The sequence below is a fragment of the Armigeres subalbatus genome, chromosome 3 (genome assembly GCF_024139115.2).
Source record: "Armigeres subalbatus isolate Guangzhou_Male chromosome 3, GZ_Asu_2, whole genome shotgun sequence".
Lineage (NCBI taxonomy): Eukaryota > Metazoa > Arthropoda > Insecta > Diptera > Culicidae > Armigeres > Armigeres subalbatus.
This window is the reverse complement of record NC_085141.1, coordinates 323,948,152-323,967,508: the sequence shown is the minus strand read 5'-3', so window position 1 is coordinate 323,967,508 and position 19,357 is coordinate 323,948,152. Positions and strand designations below refer to the sequence as shown.

Genomic DNA, 19,357 nt, shown 5'->3' with positions numbered 1-19,357 from the left:
ATGAATAGATGATGTGTGGGCACGTTGTATTCGCGGCATTTCTGCAGTACTTGTTGAATGGCGAACACCTGGTCCGTAGTGGAGCGTTCGCCCATAAAACCCGCACTCCCTTGCAATTGGTGCTAGTCGACGGCGTAAAATTTGGGAGAGTACCTTGTAGGCGGCGTTCAGCAATGTGATTGCGCGGTAGTTGCTACAATCCAGCTTATCACCCTTTTTGTAGATGGGACACACGACACCTTCCATCCACTCCTGCGGCAAAACTTCCTCCTCCCAAATCTTGGTGACAATCGGCTTGCAGTGGGCGAGTGATTGCATCATCATTTCCTCCCCTTCCATACATTGACTTGCATTCTGACGTGGCAGGCGCCAGTGTGACCTTACGAATGAAATCACCAGTACGTGTACATTGAAAATGAGTTCTAGTCTTAAGCAAACATCTGTTGGTTCTCTGTGCAAGAACAGCTGATCTGGTTATAACTACTGGCAAGTACGGGCAGTCAATAAAATATTCCGGAGGACCATTTGGTGGCATGAATCATAATATCAATGCCGTACTCAGAATGTCCTTACAAATGCTTATAAAAAATCTGGATACTTTGCTTTGCAATGAAATTCATAAATTGGCAATTTTTATAAATATTGTTGATATTGGTTCCCTTAGAAAATCGAGAAGAGCGCTATCGCCACTAGGTGGAATAATCTGGCTGTTCAATATTAGTCTGGCACATATTGGAAACGTTACGGCTGCGTTTGCCTTGATTTTGTGTTATGTTGTGCCAAACACGACTAATATTTCTATCTTTGTAAGATGGGTAAAAACATCCAGATAATCGAGCCATTTCCTTCAGATAATTGAGCCTACAATTTTGACTAATTAAATCTTATTCTGCATCAAATATTTAAAATTCAGTCTATCAAAACACCAAGACGCCTTTCTCAACATAGATTTCATCCAGTAAATGCTCATCAGTTTGGAAGTTTCTCTCCTCCTCAAAGTGCATCATCATTGTGTCACCATTATTCCGAAAAAGCTGCGTACTTACGCTGGGATTAAGCATTTTGATCGTTTGATTTCCATCATTTCTAACTTCCTTCTATCTTCATCAGTGTAAAATTGGCGAGAAGGCCCAGAGAGACAGCTGTGTGTGAAACAATAGTGCATTAGGAAACAAAGGTGACGTGCGCTTAGGAACGCGACGACGGCGCCCTCTAGGCTGTTCGAGTTGCAGCAAGCAGCAGCAGCAAGCGCAATTTGTGAAGCGAGAAAAAAAGTGGAATACATAAGCTGGCTGCCTCGAAAGCGAAGGGAATAAGAAAGCTGCCTCCTCATCAGCTAAACCTAGCAGCAGCAGCGGCAAAGTAACTCGTCGCGCGATCGCGACGACCCAAGTTTGAGTGGAAGCGGCGAGTGAAGAAATATTTGGGAAGAGAAAGCGGTGGTATGGTTTAATTTGGGTTGGTTGAGTGTGTAAGTGCATTTAGGATTAGTGAAGAGAGCGGCGGTGCTGAAAGCGTTTCTAGCACTAAGGCCAGCCCCAAATATTATCATATAGATAAATAGATATCGTAGTGAAAAGAGAGTACACCAAGATAAGTGTCACCCAGTGGGAGCGTTGCACGGGGAAGCAAGCCGCGCTCTAGTTTCTAGCGCATCGCGTCGGATCGCACATGTGTTGTGTACGTACGTGCTGAGAGTGATTACGTTTGGCGGTGCGGGCTGTGGAATTCCTCGATAAGGGCACGGATTGAGAATTTAGTGGCAGTAGCGGCATAAGAAGCGGCATTGGTGGGAGCAGAAGTGGAGTATGGAATCGCAGCAGGCTCAACAGCCGAGACCTGCTTACGAGATGGAGACGCAGGAGTCGAGATTTGTAAGTGATTTTTTGATTTACATATTCGAGTTAAACACATTCTCAGGTCCGCACAACTGTAACTTTTTCTTCTACGTCGTGCTCAGTTCAATATAGAACGAGTTAATCGAGCAATAGGGGTAATATTAATAATTAATTATTCTAAATACGATTCCTACATCTGAATTGCAATTTTCTATAGTGCCACAATTCAGCCACCTTCGACGCGTGATATACCAAAGCTAATATGAATAGATTTAATTGAACGTCGCCTTCTACCTCTTACATACAATGCATACAAGGATCATAATTCAAACAACGAGTAGTGCAGAAAACGCTCCAATACCGGACGCAATTGAAATTCTACTCATGTTGGACAAACCTCGCCGCCATCGATTGTTTTCCATAATTCTAATCATGAAACACTAAATTTCTTGCATTCGAGCCGAGTTCGATTTCCGTTTCTCGAAGCATCGAGTCGAATTGTCTGGTCGCATCGTACCAGAACTATTTTTTTTCTCTTTCATAGATCATCCATCGCGGTCGAAGAAGCAACATACGGAAAACCTTGAATTTACCCTTTGGGGGATCAGAATGGTTTCAAATTGAATCACTTGCGCTGCTCCTATATTTCTCTTTATGCAATTAACTCGTCACAATGAACGTTGTGTGTTTGCTGTCGGGTTAGGAATTCCCAATAGGTCCGGTGACCGTCATTCGGGAAAGAATGTCTAGACTCTCGCTTATTTGTATATCAAATCGATGTAGTTCTGGTTATTTTTGTGGTTCAAATACAAAAGGTCGAATGGCAAGTATGCCATAAACGAAAATTTTATAAGATTAGGTGGACATCGTTTATTTCGAATTCTGTGAAGTTTAGAAAATATTTTAGACTGCCAACTTTTGCATAGATAAATAGTAACTATTTATTACATCCAATGCGGATTCATCACAGTTTTGATTATAGAAATGTTTTCAATTCTTCAGCTAGAAATAAACCCGTCGAAATATGTTTCCTCCTCGGTTGCTTCCCGGAAGAATGATTACCCATCTTCACTGACTTCCAAACAGGCTTAATACGGCTATTTTCAATCCAGAACCTGGCAGCAGTTCCGCTTTTCTCACCTAATGAACACAGGAACACGCAGCAAATCCCAAACATAAATACTCCCGAAAAGTGACACATAAACAAAACGTATGCCATTAGTTCCTGCCCGGCGTGTCAGTGACACGACACGAGTGATGGCATCATTGGAATACAACAGACATGATAAATACTCCAGTGCGGCTGTGTGTCCGTTGCTGACTCGTGCTGCTGGCGAGCGATGGCAGACAGACAGGAACTAACTTGACGGGCTCGGTGCGGCGTGTGCCATCGAAAAAGTGCGACGGGGCGCGTGGAGGTCCCACGGGATGCTTTGCACGTGTGTTCCACTCCGGTGTGACTGATGGTAGTTACGTACTCTGTTATGGAGTTATGAGCTCTTGTGCATGGGTGCTGTTCAGGTTTATGTTTTATGTCGGGCGGGTCTTCCTTAATTGTCGTGTCAGTATTCGCCGTTATACTGTGGTGTCATAAACCATCGCAGTATTGATGAAACACACGCAGACAGATTTTTGATGAGACCACCAAGGGGTCGTTCACAGATTAGGAAAACACTCCAAAATAATGATGGATGGTTTTAAACTCACTATTCATTCGATTTTTTTGCAGTTGAAGAGGACCTGAGGGAGCTCAATGTTCAGGGCAACTGGAAGCGATTGGCCCAGGATTGAGTCCAGTAGAGAAGGATACTCCATTCGGCGTAGGTTCATCGAAGAACTGTAGCCCATCAAGTATCAAGTATTCTTTCGATTTACAAAAAAAAAAAATTGAAGCTAATTGGCTGCGCATGTAGAACTTAATGTGAGAATGGTATTTTACTTAGGCCGGAGCCGTGTTCAAGCCATTGTTAAGTAAAAATATTAAAAACAATACAACATTTTTACATATTTCTATAATGCCAAATGATCTACCAAATAAAAGAAAAATAAAAAAAAGTTGTAAAATAAAACGAATGAACATAATTGTGATAGTGATAGTGAAATACAAAAAAAAACAACTTAATTCAACGAGTAGTTCAATCAAATTGGAAAGAATTTTCCGAGAAAATTCGGAGAAGAAATTTCCCAAGGAAATTTGAAGGAATTTCCCAAGGAAATTTGAAGGAATTTCCCAAGGAAATTCGAAGGAATTTCCCAAGGAAATTCGAAGGAATTTCCCAAGGAAATTCGAAATAATTTCCCGAGGAAATTCGAAGGAATTTTCCAAGAAAATTCGTAGGAATTTCCCAAGGAAATTCGAAGAAATTTCCCAAGGAAATTCGAAAAAATTTCCCAAGGAAATTCGAAGGAATTTCGCAAGGAAATTCGAAGAAATTTCCCAAGAAAATTCGAAGAAATTTCCCAAGAAAATTCGAAGAAATTTCCCAAGAAAATTCGAAGAAATTTCCCAAGGAAATTCGAAGAAATTTCCCAAGGAAATTCAAAGGAAAGTCCCAACGAAATTCGAAAGAATTTTCCAAGGAAATTCGAAGAAATTTCACAATCAAATCCGAAGGAATTTTCGAAGGAATTTCCCAAGGAAATTCGAAGGAATTTTCGAAGGAATTTCCCAAGGAAATTCGAAAAAGTTTCCCAAAGAAATTCGAAAAAATTTCCCAAGGAAATTAGAAGAAATTTCCCAAGGAAATTCGAAGAAAGGAATTTTCAAAGGAAAGTTGAAGGAATTTTCCTTGGGTAATTTCTTCGAATTTCCTTGGGAAATTTCTTCGAACTTCCTTGGAAATTATTTCAATTTCTTTGGAAATTCCTTCAAAATTCCTCAGGAAATTCCTTCAAATTTCCTCGAAATTATTTCAATTTCCTTGGGAAATTCCTTCAAATTCCTCGAAATTCCTTCGAGTTTCCTTGGGAAATTCCTTCGAATTTCCTTGGAAAATTCCTTCGAATTTCCTTGGAAAATTCCTTCGAATTTTCTCGGAAAATTCCTTCGAATTTCCTTTGGACCTTCCTTTGAATTTCCTTGGGAAATTCCTTCGAATTTCCTTGGGAAATTCCTTCGAATTTCCTTGGGAAATTCCTTCGAATTTCCCTGGGAAATTCCTTCGAATTTTCTTGGGAATTTCCTTGGGAAATTCCTTCGAATTTCCTTGGGAAATTACTTCGAATTTCCTTGGGAAATTTCTTAAAATTTCCTTGGGAAATTTCTCAAAATTTCCTTGGGAAATTTCTTAAAATTTCCCTGGGAAATTTCTTAAAATTTCCTTAGGAAATTCCTTCGAATTTCCTCGGGAAATTCCTTCAAATTTTCTTGGGAAATTATTTCGAATTTCCTTGGGAAATTTCTTTCGAATTTCCTTGGGAAATTATTTTGAATTTCCTTGGGAAATTCCTTCGAATTTTCCTGGGAAATTACTTCCAAATTTCTTGGGAAATTTCTTCGAATTTCCTTGGGATTTTTTTTCAATTTTTTGGGAGATTCCTTCAAATTTCCTCGGGAAATTCCTTCAAATTTCGTCGGGAAATTCCTTCGAATTTCCCAATCAAATTGAAAAGAATTTTCCGAGAAAATTCGGAGAAATTTTTCAAAGAAATTCGAAGAAATTTCCCGACGAAATTTGAAGGAATTTCCTGAGGATATTTGAAGGAATCTCCAGAAAAATAAAAAAAAAAATCCCAAGGAAATTTGGAAATAATTTCCCAGGAAAATTCCCAAAGAATTTCGAAGGAATTTCCCAAGGAAATTCGAAATAATTTCCCAAGAAAATTTGAAGGAATTTCCCGAGGAAATTTCCTAAGGAAATTTTAAGAAATTTCCCAAGGAAATTCGAAGGAATTTCCCAAGGAAATTCGAAGGAAATTCCCAAGAAAATTCGAAGGAATTTCCCAAGAAAATTTTGAGGAATTTCCCAGGGAAATTCGAAGGAATTTCCCAAGGAAATTTGAAGGAATTTCCCAAGGAAATTCGAAGGAATTTCCCAAAGAAAATTCGAAGGAATTTCCCATGGAAATTCGAAGGAATTTCCCGAGGAAATTCGAAGGAATTTCCCAAGGAAATTCGAAGGAATTTCCCAAGGAAATTCGAAGGAATTTCCCTAGGAAATTCGAAGGAATTTCCCTAGGAAATTCGAAGGAATTTCCCAAGGAAATTCGAAGGAATTTCCCAAGGAAATTCGAAGGAATTTCCCAAGGAAATTCGAAGGAATTTCCCAAGGAAATTCGAAGGAATTTCCCAAGGAAATTCGAAGGAATTTCCCAAGGAAGTTCGAAGGAATTTCCCAAGGAAATTCGAAGGAATTTCCCAAGGCAATTCGAAGGAATTTCCCAAGGAAATTCGAAGGAATTTCCCAAGGAAATTCGAAGGAATTTCTCAAGGAAATTCGAAGGAATTTCCCAAGGAAATTCGAAGGAATTTCCCAAGGAAATTCGAAGGAATTTCCCAAGGAAATTCGAAGGAATTTCCCAAGGAAATTCGAAGAAATTTCCCATGGAAATTCGAAGGAATTTCCCAAGGAAATTCGAAGGAATTTCCCAAGGAAATTCGAAGGAATTTCCCAAGGAAATTCGAAGGAATTTCCCGAGGAAATTCGAAGGAATTTCCCGAGGAAATTCGAAGGAATTTCCCGAGGAAATTCGAAGGAATTTCCCGAGGAAATTCGAAGGAATTTCCCAAGGAAATTCGAAGGAATTTCCCAAGGAAATTCGAAGGAATTTCCCAAGGAAATTCGAAGGAATTTCCCAAGGAAATTAGAAGGAATTTCCCAAGGAAGTACGAAGGAATTTCAGAGGAAATTAGAAGGAATTTCCCAAGAAATTCGAAGGAATTTCCCAAGGAAATTCGAAGGAATTTCCCAAGGAAATTCGAAGGAATTTCCCAAGGAAATTCGAAGGAATTTCCCAAGGAAATTCGAAGGAATTTCCCAAGGAAATTCGAAGGAATTTCCCAAGGAAATTCGAAGGAATTTCCCAAGGAAATTCGAAGGAATTTCCCAAGGAAATTCGAAGGAATTTCCCAAGGAAATTCGAAGGAATTTCCCAAGGAAATTCGAAGGAATTTCCCAAGGAAATTCGAAGGAATTTCCCAAGGAAATTCGAAGGAATTTCCCAAGGAAATTCGAAGGAATTTCCCAAGGAAATTCGAAGGAATTTCCCAAGGAAATTTGAAGGAATTTCCCAAGGAAATTTGAAGGAATTTCCCAAGGAAATTCGAAGGAATTTCCCAAGGAAATTCGAAGGAATTTCCCAAGGAAATTCGAAGGAATTTCCCAAGGAAATTCGAAGGAATTTCCCAAGGAAATTCGAAGAAATTTCCCAAGGAAATTCGAAGAAATTTCCCAAGGAAATTCGAAGAAATTTCCCAAGGAAATTCGAAGAAATTTCCCAAGGAAATTCAAAGGAAGGTCCCAAGGAAATTCGAAGGAATTTTCCAAGGAAATTCGAAGGAATTTCCCAAGGAAATCCGAAGGAATTTCCCAAGGAAATTCGAAGGAATCTCCCAAGGAAATTCGAAGGAATTTTCGAAGGAATTTCCCAAGGAAATTCGAAAAAGTTTCCCAAAGAAATTCGAAAAAGTTTCCCAAGGAAATTCGAAGAAATTTCCCAAGGAAATTCGAAGAAAGGAATTTTCCAAGGAAATTTGAAGGAATTTTCCTTGGGAAATTTCTTCGAATTTCCTTGGGAAATTTCTTCGAATTTCCTTGGAAAATTATTTCGAATTTCTTTGGGAAATTCCTTCAAAATTCCTCGGGAAATTCCTTCAAATTTCCTCGGGAAATTATTTCGAATTTCCTTGGGAAATTCCTTCAAATTTCCTCGGGAAATTCCTTTGAATTTCCTCGGGAAATTCCTTCAAATTTCCTTGGAAAATTCCTTCGAATATCCTTGGGAAATTCCTTAGAATTTTCTCAGAAAATTCCTTCGAATTTCCTTTGGACCTTCCTTTGAATTTCCTTGGGAAATTTCTTCGAATTTCCATGGGAAATTCCTTTGAATTTCCTTGGGAAATTCCTTCGAATTTCCCTGGGAAATTTCTTCGAATTTTCTTGGGAATTTCCTTGGGAAATTCCTTCGAATTTCCTTGCGAAATTCCTTCGAATTTCCTTGGGAAATTTCTTAAAATTTCCTTGGGAAATTTCTTAAAATTTCCTTGGGAAATTTCTTAAAATTTCCTTGGGAAATTTCTTAAAATTTCCTTGGGAAATTTCTTAAAATTTCCTTGGGAAATTTCTTAAAATTTCCCTGGGAAATTTCTTAAAATTTCCTTAGGAAATATCTTCAAATTTCCCCGGGAAATTCCTTCAAATTTTCTTGGAAAATTCTTTCGAATTTCCTTGGGAAACTCCTTCGAAATTCCTTGGGAAATTATTTCGAATTTCCTTGGGAAATTCCTTCGAATTTTCCTGAAATTTCCAAATTTCTTGGGAAATTTCTTCGAATTTCCTTGGGATTTTTTTTTCAATTTTTTTGGAGATTCCTTCTAATTTCCTCGGGAAATTCCTCCAAATTTCGTCGGGAAATTCCTTCGAATTTCCCAATCAAATTGGAAAGAATTTTCCGAGAAAATTCGGAGAAATTTTTCAAAGAAATTCGAAGGAATTTCCCGACGAAATTTGAAGGAATTTCCCGAGGATATTTGAAGGAATCTCCAGAAAAATTGAAAAAAAAATCCCAAGGAAATTCGAAGAAATTTCCCAAGAAATTTGGAAGTAATTTCCCAGGAAAATTCCCAAGGAATTTCCCAAGGAAATTCGAAATAATTTCCCAAGAAAATTTGAAGGAATTTCCCGAGGAAAATTCCTAAGGAAATTTTAAGAAATTTCCCAAGGAAATTCGAAGGAATTTCCCAAGGAAATTCGAAGGAAATTCCCAAGAAAATTCGAAGTAAATTCCCAAGAAAATTCGAAGGAATTTCCCAGGGAAATTCGAAGGAATTTCCCAAGGAAATTCGAAGGAATTCGAAATTCGAAGGAATTTCCCAAGGAAATTCGAAGGAATTTCCCAAGGAAATTCGAAGGAATTTCCCAAGGAAATTCGAAGGAATTTCCCAAGAAGTCGAAGAATTTCCCAAGAAATTCGAAGGAATTTCCCAAGGAAATTGAAGGAATTTCCCAAGGAAATTCGAAGGAATTTCAAGGAAATTCGAAGAAATTTCCAAGAAAATTCGAAGGAATTTTCAAGGAAATTCGAAGAAATTTCCAAGGGAATTCGAAGAAATTTCCAAGGAAATTCGAAGGAATTTCCCAAGGAAATTCGAAGGAATTTCCCAAGGAAATTCGAAGGAATTTCCCAAGAAATTCGAAGAATTTTAAGGAAATTCGACATTTCGGAAATTCGAAGGAATTTCCCAAGGAAATTCGAAGGAATTTCCCAAGGAAATTCGAAGGAATTTCCCATGAAATTCGAAGGAATTTCATGAAATTCGAAGGAATTTCCCAAGGAAATTCGAAGGAATTTCCCAAGGAAATTCGAAGGAATTTCCCAAGGAATTCGAAGGAATTTCAAATTCGAAGGAATTTCCCAAGAATTCGAAGGAATTTCCCTGAAATTCGAAGGAATTTCCAAGAAATTCGAAGGAATTTCCCAAGGAAATTCGAAGGAATTTCCAAGGAAATTCGAAGAATTTCCCCAGGAAATTCGAAGGAATTTCCCCAGGAAATTCGAAGGAATTTCCCCAGGAAATTCGAAGGAATTTCCCCAGGAAATTCGAAGGAATTTCCCCAGGAAATTCGAAGGAATTTCCCCAGGAAATTCGAAGGAATTTCCCCAGGAAATTCGAAGGAATTTCCCCAGGAAATTCGAAGGAATTTCCCCAGGAAATTCGAAGGAATTTCCAAGGAAATTCGAAGAATTTCCCAAGGAAATTCGAAGGAATTTCCCAAGGAAATTCGAAGGAATTTCCCTATGAAATTCGAAGGAATTTCCCAAGGAAATTCGAAGGAATTTTCCAAGAAATTCGAAGAATTTCCCAAGGAAATTCGAAGAATTTCCAAGGAAATTCGAAGGAATTTCCCAAGGAAATTCGAAGGAATTTCCCATGAAATTCGAAGAATTTCATGAAATTCGAAGGAATTTCCTGAAATTGAAATTTCCTGAAATTGAAGGAATTTCCCAAGGAAATTCGAAGGAATTTCCTGTCGAAATTTCCGAAATTCTCTGAAATTTCGAAGAATTTCCCAAAATTCGAATTTCTGAAATTCGAGGGAAATTTCCTCGAAATTGAAGAATTCCCAAATTTCGAATTTCCTTGGGAAATTCTTCGAATTTCCTTGGGAAATTCTTTCGAATTTGAAATTCTTCGAATTTCTTGGGAAATTCTTCGAATTTCTTGGGAAATTCTTCGAATTTCCTTTGGGAAATTCTTCGAATTTCCTTGGGAAATTCTTCGAATTTCCTTGGGAAATTCTTCGAATTTGAAATTCGAAATTCCTTCGAATTTCTTGGGAAATTCTTCGAATTTCCTTGGGAAATTCTTCGAATTTCCTTTGGGAAATTCCTTCGAATTTCCTTGGGAAATTCTTCGAATTCCTTGGAAATTCCTTCGAATTTCCTTGAAATTCCTTCGAATTTCCTTGGGAAATTCTTCGAATTTCCTTGGGAAATTCTTCGAATTTCCTTGGGAAATTCTTCGAATTTCCTTGGGAAATTTTCGAAATTCCTTCGAATTTCCCAAGGAAATTCTTCGAATTTCCTTGGGAAATTCTTCGAATTTCCTTTGAAATTCCTTCGAATTTCCTTGGAAATTCCTTCGAATTTCCTTGGGAAATTCCTTCAAATTTTTCTTCGTATTTCCTTGGGAAATATTTTTCAAATTTCTTTGGAAATTCCTTCCAATTTATTCGGGAAATTCCTTCGAATTTCCTTGAAATTCCTTCGAATTTCCTTGGGAAATTCCTTCGAACTTTTGGGAAATTCTTCGAATTTCCTTGGGAAATTCCTTCGAATTCCTTGAAATTCTTCGAATTCCCTTGGGAAATTCCTTCGAATTTCCTGGGAAATTTCCTTCGAATTTCTCCTGGGAAATTCCTTCGAATTTCCTTGGGAAATTCTTCGAAATTTCTTGAAATTCCTTCGAATTTCCTTGAAATTCTTCGAATTTCTTGGAAATTCCTTCGAATTTCCTTGAAATTCTTCGAATTTCCTTGGGAAATTCTTCGAATTTCCTGGAAATTCTCTTCGAATTTCCTTGGGAAATTTCCTTTCGAATTTCCTTGAAAATTCCTTTCGAATTTCCTTGAAATTCCTTCGAATTTTGGAAATTCCTTCGAATTTCCTTGGGAAATTCCTTCGAACTTGGAAATTCCTTCGAATTTCCTTGGGAAATTCCTTCGAGAAATTCTTCGAATTTCTTGGGAAATTCTTCGAATTTCCTTGGAAATTCCTTCGAATTTCCTTGGGAAATTCCTTCGAATTTCCTTGGAAATTCTTCGAATTCCTTGGGAAATTCCTTCGAATTTCCTTGGGAAATTCTTCGAATTCCTTGGGAAATTCCTTCGAATTTCCTTGGGAAATTCCTTCGAATTTCCTTGGGAAATCTTCGAATTTCCTTGAAATCTTCGAATTCTCTTGGGAAATTCTTCGAACTCCTTGGGAAATTCCTTCGAATTTCCTTGAAATTCCTTCGAATTTCCTGGGAAATTCCTTCGAATTTCCTTGGAAATTCTTCGAACTCCTTGGGAAATTCCTTCGAATTTCCTTGAAATTCGAATTTCCTTGGGAAATCCTTCGAATTTCCTGGAAATTCTTCGATTTCCTTGGGAAATTCCTGCAAATTTCTTGGGAAATTCTTCGAATTTCCTTAGAAATTCCTTCGAATTTCCTTGGAAATTCCTTCGAATTTCCTTGGGAAATTCCTTCGAATTTCCTTGGGAAATTCTTCGAATTTCGAATTCTTCGAATTTCGAAATTCTTCGAATTTCCTTGGGAAATTCCTTCGAATTTTCTTGGGAAATTTACTTCGAATTTTCTTGGGAATTTCCTTCGAATTTCCTTGGGAAATTCTTCGAATTTCCTTGGGAAATTTCTTAAAATTTCCTTAGGAAATTTCCTCGAAATTCCTTCAAATTTTCTTAGAAATTATTTCGAATTTCATTGGGAAATTCCTTCGAAATTCCTTGGGAATTTTCCTGGGAAATTACTTCCAAATTTCTTGGAAAATCTATTCGAATTTCCTAGGGATTTCTATTTTTTTTTTCTGAGATTCCTTTAAATATCCTCGAAATTCTTCAAATTTCGTCGGAAATTCTTCGAATTTCTTTGAAAATTTCTCCGAATTTTCGGAAAATTCTTTTCAATTTGATTAGGAAATTCGAAGGAATTTCCCGACGAAATTCGAAGGAATTTCCCGAGGAAATTTGAAGGAATCTCCAAAAAAATTGAAAAAAAAATCCCAAGGAAATTCGAAGAAATTTCCCAAGAAATTTGGAAGTAATTTCCCAAGGAAATTCGAAGGAATTTCCCAAGGAAATTCGAAATAATTTCCCAAGGAATTTCGAAGAAATTTCCCAAGGAAATTCGAAATAATTTTCCAAGAAAATTTGAAGGAATTTCCCGAGGAAATTTGAAGAAATTTCCTAAGGAAATTTTAAGAAACTTCCCAGGGAAATTTTAAGAAATTTCCCAAGGAAATTTTAAGAAATTTCCCAAGGAAATTTTAAGAAATTTTCCAAGGAAATTTTAAGAAATTTCCCAAGGAAATTTTAAGAAATTTCCCAAGGAAGTTCGAAGGAATTTTGCAAGGAAATTCGAAGTAATTTTCCAAGGAAATTCCCAAGAAAATTCGAAGAAATTTCAGGAAATTGAAGGAATTTCCCATGAAATTCAAAGGAATTTCCCAAGAAATTCGAAGGAATTTCCCAAGGAAATTCAAAGGAAGGTCCAAAGGAAATTGAAGGAATTTTCCAAGGAAATTCGAAGGAATTTCCCAAGAATTCGAAGGAATTTCCAAGGAAATTCGAAGGAATTTCTAGAAATTCAAAGGAATTTCCCAAGGAAATTCGAAGGAATTTCCCAAGGAAATTCGAAGGAATTTCCCGAGGAATTTTGAAGGAATTTCCCAAAGAAATTCGAAATAATTTTCCAAGGAAATTCGAAGAAATTTCCCAAGGAAATTCGAAGAAATTTCCCAAGGAAAATTCCTTCAAATTTCCTTGGAAAATTCCTTTCTTCGAATTTCCTTGGGAAATTTCTTTGAATTTCCTTGGGAAATATTTTCGAATTTCTTTGGGAAACTTTTTCGAATTTCCTTGGGAAATTCCTTCGAAAATTCCTTCGAATTTCCTTGGGAAATTCCTTCGAATTTCCTTGGAAAATTCCTTCGAATTTCGTTGGGACTTTCCTTCGAATTTCCTTGGGAAAATTTTTCGAATTTCCTTGGGAAATTTCTTCGAATTTCCTTGGGAAATTCCTTCGAATTACCTTAGGAAATTTTTTCGAATTTTCTTGGGAAATTTCTCTTTCCTTGAAATTCTTGGGAAATTCCTTCGAACTCGAAATTCCTTCGAACTCCTTGGGAAATTCTTCAACTCCTTGGGAAATTCCTTCGAATTTCCTTGGGAAATTCCTTCAATTTCCTTGGGAAACCTTCATTCCTGAAACCTTGAATGGGAAATTCTCCTGGGAAACCTTCGAATTTCCTTGAATCCTCAGAATTTCTTGGGAAATTCCTTCAACTTTCCTGGAAATTCTTCGAATTCCCTTGGAAATTCCTTCAATTCTTGGGAAATTCCTTCGAATTTCGGAAATTCCTTCGAACCTTGGGAAATTCCTTCGAATTTCCTTGGGAAATTTCTTCAAATTTCCCTCGGAAATTCCTTCAAATTCCTTCGAATTTCCTTGGGAAATTCCTTCGAATCTCCTTGGGAAATCCTTCGAATTTGGGAAATTCTTCGAATTTCCTTGAAATTCCTCGAATTTCCTTGGAAATTCCCGAATTTCCTTGGGAAATTCCTTCGAATTCCTTGGGAAATTCCTTCGAATTTCCTTGAAATTCCTCGAATTTCCTGGAAATTCCTTCGAATTTCTTTCTTGGGAAATTCCTTCGAACTCGAAATTCCTTCGAATTTCCTTGGGAAATTCTTCGAATTTCCTGAAATTCCTTCGAATTTCCTTGGGAAATTCTTCGAATTTCCTTGAAATTCCTTCGAATTTCCTTGGGAAATTCCTTCGAATTTCCTTGGGAAATTTTCAATTTCCTTAGGAAATTTCGAATTTCCTTGGAAATTCCTTCAAATTTTCTTGGGAAATTATTTTGAATTTCTGGGAAATTCCTTCGAAATTCTTTGAATTTTCCTGGAAATTATTTCCAAATTTCCTTGGGATTTTTTTTTATTTTTCTGGAGATTCCTTCAATATCCTCAGGAAATTCCTTCAAATTTCGTCGGAAATTTCTTCGAATTTCTTTGAAAATTTCTCCGAATTTTCTCGGAAAATTCCTTTCAATTTGATTGGGAAATTCGAAGGAATTTCCTGACGAAATTTGAAGGAATTTCGAGGAAATTTGAAGGAATCTCCAAAAAATTGAAAAATCCCAAGGAAATTCGAAGAAATTTCCCAAGAAATTTGGAAGTAATTTCCCAGGAAAATTCGAAGGAATTTCCCAAGGAAATTCGAAATAATTTCCCAAGGAATTTCGAAGGAATTTCCCAAGGAAATTCGAAGGAATTTCCCAAGGAAATTCGAAGGAATTTCCCAAGGAAATTTGAAGGAATTTCAAGGAATTGGAAGGAATTTCAAGGAATTGAAGGAATTTCCCAAGGAAATTGGAAGGAATTTCCCAAGGAATTGAAAGAATTTCCAAGGAAATTCAGAAATTCCCAAGGAAATTCGAAAGAATTTCCAAGGAATTGAAATTTCCCAAGGAATTAAAAGAATTTCCCAAGGAAATTCGAAAGAATTTCCCAAGGAAATTGGAAAGAATTTCCCAAGGAATTCGAAGGAATTTCCCAAGGAATTGAAGGAATTTCAAGGAAATTGAAGGAATTTCCCAAGGAATTGAAGGAATTTCATGAATTGGAAGGAATTTCCAAGGAATTCGAAGGAATTTCCCAAGGAAATTGAAGGAATTTCCCAAGGAATTGAAGGAATTTCCCAAGGAAATTCGAAGGAATTTCCCAAGGAAATTGAAGGAATTTCCCAAGGTGAAATTGAAGGAATTTCCCAAGGAATTCGAAGGAATTTCCCAAGGAAATTGAAGGAATTTCCCATGAAATTCGAAGGAATTTCCCAAGGAAATTCGAAAGAATTTCCCAAGGAAATTGGAAAGAATTTCTAAGAAATTCGAAAGAATTTCCCAAGGAATTGAAAGAATTTCCCAAGGAAATTCAAAGGAATTTCCCAAGGAAATTCGAAGGAATTTTCCAAGGAATATGAAGGAATTTCCCAAGGAATTGGAAGGAATTTCCCAAGGAATTCGAAGGAATTTCCATGAAATTGGAAGGAATTTCCCAAGGAATTGGAAAGGAATTTCCCAAGGAAATTCGAAGGAATTTCCCATGAAATTCGAAGGAATTTCCCAAGGAAATTGGAAGGAAATTCGAAGGAAATTCGAAGGAATTTCCCAAGGAAATTCGAAGGAATTTCCCAAGGAAATTCGAAGGAATTTCCCAAGGAAATTCGAAGGAATTTCCCAAGGAAATTCGAAGGAATTTCCTAAGGAAATTCGAAGGAATTTCCCAAGGAAATTCGAAGGAATTTCCCAAGGAAATTCGAAGGAATTTCCCAAGGAAATTCGAAGGAATTTCCCAAGGAAATTCGAAGGAAATTCAAAAGAACTTCCCAAGGAAATTCGAAAGAATTTTCCAAGAAAATTCAAAAGAATTTTCCAAGAAAATTCAAAAGCATTTCCCAAGGAAATTCGAAAGAATTTCCCAAGGAAATTCGAAATAATTTCCTAAGAAAATTCGAAAAAATTCCCAAGGAAATTCGAAACAATTTCCCAAGGAAATTAAAAAAAAAATCCCAAAGAAATTCAAAAGAATTTTCCAAGGAAGTTCGACAGAATTTCCCAAGGAAATTCGAAACAATTTCCTAAGAAAATTCGAAACAATTTCCTAAGAAAATTCGAAAAAATTCCCAAGGAAATTAAAAAAAAAAATCCCAAAGAAATTCAAAAGAATTTTCCAAGGAAGTTCGACAAAATTACCCAAGGAAATTTGAAAAAAACATTCCAAGGAAATTCGAAAGAATTTCCTAACAAAATTCGAAAGAATTTCCCAAGAAAATTCGAAAGAATATCCCAAGGAAGTTCGAAAGAATTTCCCTAGGAACTTCGAAAGAATTTCCCAAGGAAAATCGAATCAATTTCCGAAATTCGAAAAAATTTCCCAAGGAAATTCAAAACAATTTCCCAAGGAAATTGGAAATAATTTCCCAAGAAAATTCGAAATAATTTCATAAGGAAATTCAAAACAATTTCCCAAGGAAATTCTAAAATATTTCCCAAAGAAATTCAAAAAAATTTCCCAAGGAAATTCAAAGGAATTTTCCAAGGAAATACAAAATAATTTTCCAAGGAAATTCGAAGGAATTTCCCAAGGAAATTTGAAGGAGTTTCACAAGGAAATTCGAAAAAATTCCCGAAGGAATTTCCCTAAGAAATTCGAAGGAATTTCCCGAAGAAATTTGAAAGAATTTCCCGAGGTTCTCATTTTTTCAGGGAATTGTTCATCAGTATGGCGGCTTAATATGAAATGTATTGGAGGTTAAGTTTGACACCCTGAAGACCCACATATCCGAAACCTTGGGAAGATTTCGCTTCCAAGAGCATGCAGATGAGTCTGAAATGCTTGAACCATACATCAAATAAATTGTTTGATAATTTTAAATACTCAATCGAGTTTAGTTCTCTTGGACGTTGAGTCAGTGATCAACTTTCAAGAATATGAAATGGTCAAGTTTCTCCAAAACGTTCTCGAATTAATTTCAAAGTATCTACCAGATCAATTATGACTTTAGCATGTCCTCATTGTCAGTATGTACCCAATCCAGTTCGAAAAGCACATCCTAATTTCCATTAAGATGTCCAAGGTCTTCCAGAATGATCTTGAGTTAAAATTAAGATATCTATCAGATGCACAATAACTAAGGAGGTGTTTGTCTCGAGTAATGTCCATTCGAATGTGACTTCGGACTTTTTCTGTTGGGGCGTTGATGATTACATCAAACAATACGATTTCCTAGATATTTGAGCGTACAATAACAATTTGATATATGCGGAGCACCAAAAATTTCTTCGACGGGCTTCGTCCAAGAAGTTTGCTTGACTTCCTGGGTGATGATAATCTTGGCACCAAAATCTCGTAGTTGATAAATAAAGAAAAGTCTGAAAAGTTGTTTCCACGGTGTGTGACGGCAATGCTTTCATGGGGACTGCCAGTAAAGAAGAACAAGTGCCCGGGATTGAAACTCATCATGATGAAAGTATTCACGTCGAAACTTCTTCAAGACAAAAACCTGACACTAATAGCCCTCTCATCCTTATTAACATTCCTCGCAAGAATGCCATAACTATAATCATTATCGCCACATTATTATCAACCAGCTAGCCCCGTTGCTTTTTGATTGCCGAGTGTGGAGTACAAATGCGCGAAAGCAAGAAGTTGAATCAGTTTTGCACGCATCATAGCATTCTTGTGTGAGCTGTGAGCTACACTACTACTGGGCGAACGAGTGAGTGAGTGAGCGAGTGAGCCACACCAGCACTAGCACTCGAACCTACCCAGCACGCAACTTGCAGCAATAAAAAATCATATTACCTACCCGTGTAATTATTCATCATCGATTCTGACCGCTACAACTGTTCCAACTGCTTAGCTCCATCATCGAGGGGTGCACTGCATAATATTGGCCAGCAAGTAGCACATGTTTTGCATTTTACAGATTGAGCCAATATTGATGGCAACATAAATCATCATCAGTTCAGTTAGAACCATTATAAGAATTTTATTTGTAGTTGTCACATAGAGGTATGAGCTTGTTTTGGTCCTACTAAGTGAAGTTGACGAGAATGAGGTTGCCTCAGTAGGGTGCATTTTTAAAATAAATATTTCTCATTAATATGTTTTTGTTTATCCAATCGTATTACTTCATTTGAACAATTATTAATAAATTAAGAAAACTGCTTTATTTTTGATAGAGTTGTTATGTCAAAAATATGAATTTTGACCTTTATATTGAATAATTCGATCTCACGCTCCATTTTCATAAAAAAAAACCTACCTTTATTGTTCTGATTTTCTTTAAACTTCAATAGAACTTGGTGCAGGCGATAGATAAGACAATAGCTGTTGAATGACAGTGTACTTATTCTGAATGATAGCAATACCGAGTAAACAAATCATTTATCTGGAACTGATAACACGTCCTCACTTTCGCCTGGTGTGATTACACTCGGATTTGAACGAAATTTTGAACGCAACGCATTCGAACCCAACCGGACCCGACTCAGCAGCTGAGCGAGAGCAGTATGACTTCATTTGTTGATGGATATGTTCCACTGCAGCCAGTCATACCAATAGGGACATCGATCGCAAACGTGTATTGTAATTCAACTATTTTGCACATTGTCGTGGTGGAAGTGCTAAAATCCGTCCAAGGTGATTCGCGGAGTGTCGCGACCGAGAAGGTTGCTGACACCTACGAGCGAATTGATTGTTTAATTTCTTGCTCTCTTCAATGGATACGGATGGTGTGTGGGAATGAGAGGATTGTGTCATGATCGGGGAGCTTTTTGTGAAGGCGTTCGTTGAAGGTTGGCGGCGACGCACCACCGTGCTGCCGAGTTCTTCTGATAGTTCCGGTGCGTGGTGTGGTGATTCGACGAGAATTAGATATCATTTACGATCCAATTTGGCATTTGATTTCCGAACCGGTGAATACCTACCCGGCAAGGGAAACTGGTTAATAAAATGTTGCTCGGTTCAATGGAATGTCGACTAATTGGCTGATAAGAGCGATGCTTGTCTGTTCCAGTTAATCCAACACATTTCGATGGATATCAGAATTTTGTTTGTAAACGGATCATAAAATTTTAACCGTGTTTATTTATAATCTGTGCGAGTTTACGATAAGAATGTTATCGCTCTTATCAAGCGATGACCTAATTCTGGTGAAGTTACTGTGTTTTATGCACCTTCGGTATCTTTCTTAGCGCATTTGATAAATGAGGGCGACTATCAAGTGTATTTTTGTACTATGTTCTATATTAAATCATAGGGAAAAGACTTTCCCGTTTGTCACATAGTGGCTCGTGCAATGGAAAATAGAAACTTTGATATAAGCGGCATTAACTGGATTCATACGATGCTCGAAAAAAAAATCATCTGAGAGCAAGGAAGCTGATCTATAACATTACTTATGGATCCTGTACACCTCCGGTGGTGCAAGGGGACGACTTGAAAGATCTCCATCTTGAGCGTTGCCTGGCTATCGCTTTAACCTGTTGCCAGGTTAGATTTCGGTCGACTTCT

General features: G+C 37.1%; 1 protein-coding gene across 34 annotated transcripts in view; it reads left to right on the top strand.

Annotated features, from left to right (window-relative positions):
- The window catches only part of LOC134225499 (patronin), a 303,747-nt gene that overhangs the window by 28,186 nt on the left and 256,204 nt on the right, over positions 1–19,357 (top strand). For all 34 annotated transcript variants that reach the window (XM_062705624.1, XM_062705622.1, XM_062705621.1 and 31 more), the window contains one exon: positions 1,111–1,874. In XM_062705624.1, coding sequence (XP_062561608.1) covers positions 1,809–1,874 — 66 coding nt within the window. In that variant the 5' untranslated portion in view covers positions 1,111–1,808. The remainder of the gene's footprint in view (positions 1–1,110; positions 1,875–19,357) is intronic.